At 58.9% G+C, this 6630-nt stretch overlaps 1 protein-coding gene across 1 annotated transcript in view; it reads right to left on the bottom strand.

Annotated features, from left to right (window-relative positions):
• Nucleotides 1-202: 202 nt before the first annotated feature.
• The window catches only part of DHX30 (DEAH-box helicase 30), a 27550-nt gene continuing 21122 nt past the window's right edge, over nucleotides 203-6630 (bottom strand). The window contains exons 10-19 of the mRNA XM_008636315.2: nucleotides 6134-6238; nucleotides 4950-5125; nucleotides 3482-3688; nucleotides 3088-3169; nucleotides 2417-2610; nucleotides 2184-2343; nucleotides 1789-1946; nucleotides 1258-1361; nucleotides 1042-1181; nucleotides 203-529 (exon numbers count right to left, since the gene is read on the bottom strand). Coding sequence (XP_008634537.2) covers nucleotides 294-529; nucleotides 1042-1181; nucleotides 1258-1361; nucleotides 1789-1946; nucleotides 2184-2343; nucleotides 2417-2610; nucleotides 3088-3169; nucleotides 3482-3688; nucleotides 4950-5125; nucleotides 6134-6238 — 1562 coding nt within the window. The 3' untranslated portion in view covers nucleotides 203-293. The remainder of the gene's footprint in view (nucleotides 530-1041; nucleotides 1182-1257; nucleotides 1362-1788; nucleotides 1947-2183; nucleotides 2344-2416; nucleotides 2611-3087; nucleotides 3170-3481; nucleotides 3689-4949; nucleotides 5126-6133; nucleotides 6239-6630) is intronic.

The raw sequence follows: 6630 nt of genomic DNA, 5'->3' as shown, positions 1-6630 counted from the left end.
GTGTCCTTGTTCCCGGTCAGGGACCGGCGCTGGGACGAGCGGAGGAGGCGGGTGGGCATCCACGGAGCTCGCGCCGGGGTCCGTCGGCACTCCCAGTCCATTCCCGGCGGGACTGCGCTGCTCTTCCCACGCGGTGACCATGCACGGAGCCGACAGCAGGAGATTCAGACAACATTAATCTTCTAGGATGGAGAGAGATGACTTCACAAGGGATAAATAGAACTTTATTTAAATAAACATTTGTGAACATCTTTATACAAATTACAAGTCCCCACACGAGGCTGCAGCTCTGCCTACGAGCCGAAGCTGCCGGGAGGGCCCTTGAGCAGATCCACCAGGATGTCGAGCAGTTGGCTGTGCTGGTGGTGCAGGTCCCCGGGGATCGCGGCCATCTCGTAGCACAGGCACGTCTCCACCATCTTGGAGAGGGACACGCGGAAGTCGCGCAGCAGGCGGATGGTGTAGGAGTCCCCCTCCAGCACCAGCAGGTCGCTGTCCGTCAGGGACACCGTCGCTCGCCAGCCGTCATCTTGGGGGGAGGGAGAGCGCGTGAGCGGGGCTGCTCGGGCTCCTCCGCTGCCCCTGGGGCAGCTCCTCCCCACACTCGTTTCAGCCAGGTCCGGGGACTCGACTGGGCTGACAGCTCCCACAAAGCCAGGCAGCTCTGAGCACGCACTGGGATCCTCCCTGTTTCCCACAGGAGGTGACTGACAGCACAGCCCTACTGAGCTCGCGGCCTAGAGACCGACTGCAGCACTGCCAAAACCCCAGGGGCTGAAGGGACACATCCCCAGGGACAAGTGGGATCCTACCAGCTCAGCTCCCTTCCCCAGGATGCTCCAGGCAAAGCCCCAAGGCTCAGCCTGCGGGGGCTGGCTTTGTCTCCCTGCAGAGCAGCAGCCAGGAAGAGCTCACAAACCCTCACCTGCACAGCCCCACCACGGCAATGCGTGCCCAGCCCGAGAGCCTTGGGAAGCAGGAACTGGGGCCAGGGAGCAGGGGGAGCAGGGAGAGCAGGCTGGGCGCCCCCGGAGCACTCACCTCGCACGTGGATGTCAGTGTCGGTCATGAGCAGCACGGCCAGCGGGTGCACCTGGGACGAGTCCCGCACGAAAACGCCGCCGTTGGACTTGACGGCCATGAAGTAGGTGAGCCAGCGGCTGTAGAGCTTGGACGCCTCCCTGCAGGGGCAGCTCCGTCAGCCCGGCCGGGCCGGCACAGCCGCTGCCCCGTGGGACCCCCTCCCCGCTCACTCACCTGTTGATGGTGGACTTGTGCAGCAGCACGGTGCCGGCCTTGGTCCGGTACGCGTAACTGTTGGGCTTGAACTTCCCCTGGCGCGTCACCTTGCCTTGTCTCACCTGCCACGGGAGGGGACTGTCACAGCCTGCACCAGCCCCGGCAGCCACAGCCACCCCTCTGACAGGGGGAGGGGGATGATATCCCTCCACTCCCAGGAGCTCCATGGCTTAGCGGAGCGCGTTCTGGGGTGACCACACCTGGCAGTCACCCAGTGCCAGGCAAGGGACAGACAACAGGAGGAGGAAGATGCCACCTCAGGCAGCAAACAGGAAGAAAATGCCACTCAGTGGCTCCCAGACCAAGTGACAAGAACCTGAGCATGGACCCAACACAAGCCGGGGTGGCCACTCCTCACGAGTGGGGATCAGGGACAGAGCACAGGGCAGAAGCCTGGCTTGGACACTCACTCCCAGGAGAGCAGAAGCATCTCTGCACCTCAGCACTCCAGTGACAGCAATCCCCAGAGAGCGATGGCAGCGCCAGTACCTGGATGAGGTTGGGGTAGAGCCCAGCCATGAGGACGCCCTTGACCAGTTCCTCCTCCTCGCTGTACTGGTTACACACAGACGAGGGCATGGTACAGTCGGATGGGGACGACACCAGGAAGGCTTCGTAGAGGTTCTCAGAAAACTGCTTGACAAGGCCTGGAGGGAGGAGACAGGCCCAAGGATGAGATTCACCCTCTCCTTTCCCCCATGGAATGAGTCACCCCGGCAGGGCAGCACCAGCCCAGGCTGGGACAGGAGACCTGTCCTGGGCCAAAGCCAGACCCTGCCCGGTGCCACGGTCGCTGGCCCAGCACAGCCCACTTGTGCCCCGTGTCCCTCCCTGTGCAGCAGCTGTGTGGGGCCAGGGGAGGGGCAGGATGGCCCCGAACTCACCGTTGATGAAGCGCAGGCTGGGCCCATACAGGTAGTAGTCCTGCAGGTAGTTGTCCCTGGCACGGCTGTCCCTGCGCCGCAGCACCTCCTCCCAGCCCGCCACCGCCCGCACGAAGGCCAGGTGGTCACTGCCGCTCTCCCGGCTCAGCACGGCCTTGGCCTGGGACAGGGACACAGGTGAGCCACGGGCAGCCCCGCCCCTCGCTCCCTCCTGTGCCAGGGGGGCTCCTCACCTTGTCCACCTCGGCGCGGTTCTGCAGGCTGCTGCTGAAGGGGTCCCGCGTCAGGCACGACACGATGACCAGCAGGGGGTGGAGGCAGCGGTAGATGGAGGCCAGGACAATGGCCTTGGCCAGCCGAGGGTCCGTGGAGATCTGGGCCAGGCGTTTGCCCAGAGTGGTCAGGGCTTCCCGCTGGTCCAGCACTCCTGCAGGAGAGCCACCCACGTGGCACATCCATCAGCTCCCAGGGCAGCCAAAACAGGGCATTTGGGAACTGCCAGGGCTGGGAAGATTTGGGATGACCTCCTGAAGAGGCACAAGGACAGGGGCCTGCAATGAGCACCCAGAACCCCCCAGGTCTAACTGAGCTTAGGACAAAGAAACAGCTGTCACAGCCACAGGACCATCAACAAGGCCCGGTCCTCAGCTCCAGATCACCACTTCCCTTCCATCACCTCCCCACCCCTTTTTTTTTTTTTTTTAACCTTGGGAAGTTACCCCCAATTCTTAAGCAAAGCAGTGTGGGAAATAAAACAGCACAGGGCATGGGGTTTGGGAAAGTCACTATCAACTGCCATCCCCATCCAGGGACAATCCTGCCCAGTCTGCTCCACAGCAGCCTGGGCCAACTCGCACTTCCCACGTTTAGACAGCAGATGTGTTTCCATTGAGAGTTAACTCACCGATCTCCTGCAGCAAGATCACGGCTTCATCCACAGCTTTGATGTCAGGACTGTCCAGAGCCTTGGAGAGAAACTCAACTGCCTGCAACACAGCAGGGAAGGGAAAAAGCCTGTTTCCCATACAGGTATGTGGGAGAGCCCTCAGGAACCCAGACTGCAACATAATTCCCTCTTTGTTTGCCTCCAAGGACATGAACTCAGCCCTCTCCATTCCTTCAGTCTTCCAGACACACTCTGTAATCTCAGAGATCTACAGAGTTCCTGGTCTGAACCTCCCTGGGCAGCACCGTGCTCAGCAAAGCAAGAACTCAAGCAGCAGCACTCTGGGTTCTTCCAGCTCCTGTCCCTGGGGCTCCATGAACCCTGCTCGTTCCCTGCAGGCAGCTGTGCTCACCGTTTTCTCTGGCATGTGGATCTTGGCCTGCACCACCAGGTTCTCCAGGGGCGTGCGCAGGATCTCGGGCACCTGGTACGTGGGCATCTTGTCCAGGCGGCTGCGCGGGAACAGGTGGTAGGCGAAGCCCGACTGGCAGCGCCCGGCGCGCCCGCGCCGCTGCACCACGTTGGACTTGGACACCCACACGGTCTCCAGGCAGGACACCTGCGGGGACAGGAGCAGGGTGAGCGCTCCCACAGCTCTGCTCTGTTCACACCATGGAACCCCGGATTGACTTGGGCTGGAAGAGACCTTAAAGCCCATCCAGTGCCACCCCTGCCATGGGCAGGGACACCTCCCACTGTCCCAGGCTGCTCCCAGCCCCAGTGTCCAACCTGGCCTTGGGCACTGCCAGGGATCCAGGGGGAGCCACAGCTTCTCTGGAAAATCCATTTCAGCCCCTCACCATCCTCACAGCCAAGAATTCCTTCCCAATATCCCATCTAACCCTGCCCTCTAGCACTGAGAATTCCCCCTTGTCCTGTCACTCCAGGCCCTTATCCAAAGTCCCTCCCTTTGCCATCTTTCCACCCAGCCAAGAGAACTCAGACTCCTCAGGACTGATGATTGGTCCCACAGGGCCAGAGGTGCCTTTCCCTCTCTCCTGCCTCTTGCAGTGCCGCTCTCTGTCGCTCTCTGTCCGGCAGCAGCGCCGGGGCTGCATGGATGGGACCCAGATGCCACCTGCTGGACACCTGTCCCAGGCCCCATCCCAGGGCTCCCCATCCCAGCCCTGCCTCGGGGTCTGCAGTCTGAACTGAGATAAAACCGAGAAAATATCAAAGGGTTGGGTTTTAACCAGAACTGCTCCAAGGTGTGAATGGCCACCTGGCCCTGGGAGATGATGTTCTAGAACAGGGGCAGCGGGATGCTCCCAGAATTCCTTCTCCCAACAGCAACAGCAGCACAGTTGCCTTCACCTTGCTACAAAGGTGTACGAACAAGAGCCTTCCCAGGGCCCAGCACTGCCAGGAACAGGCTCTGGGGCAGCAGATCATCCTCGGAAAGCTGAGGAACAGGCTGTGGGATTGGGCCAGGAGAGCTGGAATTGAGCAGAATCTAACAGGTCAGGGCTGCCCTGCAAGGGCCAGCAAGAGATTTTTGATGAAATCATAGAAAAAGGCTGAAAGCAAACAGAAAAGCTACAGATGTTCTATGGTGAAACAGAGAGCTGGAAAGGGAGTAGGATTTGCCTTAAATTTGTTTGAAAAAACTCAGAATTTGATGGGGAGCCTGGCTCAGAGCTTGGACACAGCAAACACTGATGAGGAGCCAAACACTGTCCCCAAACAGGGACACAACGCCTGTGTCCCAGGGGCCAAATAGGAAGCAGCTCCATCATCCTCTTAATGGCACCTCCAACACTCCTCTGACCACAGCCCTCTCCAGTGCCCCAAATGAGTCAGAGGCAGCAGGGCAGCAGTACCTTGGTCTTGAGGTCGTAGCGCTCCTCCTTGTGCGTGCCACTGTCCACCACGTGCACGATGTCGTTGATGGTGATGGAGGTCTCCGCGATGTTGGTGGCCAGGACAATCTTCCTGACGCCTGGTGGAGGCCTCTGGAAGATGTTCTGCTGGTCCATCATGGGGATGTTGGAGTGCACTGGGAAATCAAAGCAGAGTCAGTCCCGCCCGGCTGAGGTTCTCTTGTACCATCACCTCCTGCTTCCAGAGATGGGGGCAGAAATGGGGACACCAGCTACCAATAGTCACAGCCAGCAGCTTCCTGCCAGCCAGACCCCAGGAAGAATCTTCCACAAGTCATTTGGGAAGGCCTCATTTCAGTTGCTTCAACCTGTGGCTCAGTAGCAGCAGGAGCTCTGCTCACCTCATGTCCCAGAGCACCCCAGGAATATCCCTGGCAGAAATCCCACTCCCTCCCACAATCCAGTTCTGAAGCTGCCCCTCCTCAAGAGTCCCCTGGGGCAGGGGAATGGGGAATCCTCACTACCACCTGGGTCCACTGTCTGAAGTGGGTCTCAGCAAGGGCCCGTGGCTGTCCTGTGTCCCAGCTTTGCCCTGTCACAGCTCAGCGACGCGCAGGAATCCCCAGCAGCGGCAGAGGAGAACAGGCACCTTCCACCAAACAACACCTGCACTTATTAACAGCCCAGCTGCTCAAAGCTCTGCTCCTCCCTGGCCTGGTTTGACATTAAATAGGCAGAGCTGCTAAAAAACAAACAAAAAATGCCAAAACCCTAAAGAGCTTTGCAGAGCAAAACGGGCTTTTGTTATAAATTTCCTCCTGGGGCAAGGAATGTTAAATTCACTGATCAAAGCTGAGCTCTGGAGTTCACCTGCATCCCACAAAACAGGTCCTGAGATCTTTTCTGTGCAGGCTCAGCATGCAGCCACAACACTGCAGAACTGAGCTGCTTTCCCCTTGCCTAATTCCGAATTGCTGGAGGCAAATGGGAAGCCACTCTTTGATCACACACAGGAGTTACTCAGCCTCTGCTAGGAGTTACTCACACTTACCACACACCATTACACAGCTGGGACATCAAAGCTTACCAGCACTGTACCAGAGCAAAGCTGAAGGAGCACATTGAGCCAATTGTCCCAGATTCTCCCGAATCCTGGGAAGAAGGGGCTGGCCCTGCCCTCTCACCTGGCAAGACGAGGTAGCGGCTGTTCTGCGAGCCCAGCATCTCCAGCAGCCGCTGCTGCACCCCTTTGATCTCCTGCCAGCCAGGGAGGAAGCACAGGATCCCACCTGGAACACACCGGGAGTTAAGAACACACAACCTCAAAATCCAGGTGCTTCTCCCCAGCTGGAGACACAGGTTTCCAGGGCAGAAAGCAACCAGGCTACCTGGGGTTTGACAGTGAATAGCCAGGAGCTTTGAAACACTTCAATCTCTTGGAAGTCACCCGAGAGTTCTGCCTTCTTCCCAAAAACATCACCCTCCAGGCAAGGGTATTTGACAGGATGGGGCTCCAACACAAAAGGCAATTGTGCAGCACAAGGCTGCCAGTGATGGAGCACAGACAAGTCCTAGACCAGCTGCCCAGGACACTGAGGAGTCCAACCCTGTCTTAGCCAAAGACTCAGAATTTGCTTGTGCCACATGGCTCAAGACCACTTGGATCAGCAGGGATGCAAGG

Source organism: Corvus brachyrhynchos, unplaced genomic scaffold (assembly GCF_000691975.1).
Source record: "Corvus brachyrhynchos isolate BGI_N302 unplaced genomic scaffold, ASM69197v1 scaffold426, whole genome shotgun sequence".
Classification (NCBI taxonomy): domain Eukaryota; kingdom Metazoa; phylum Chordata; class Aves; order Passeriformes; family Corvidae; genus Corvus; species Corvus brachyrhynchos.
This window is presented reverse-complemented; position numbering and strand designations above follow the sequence as displayed.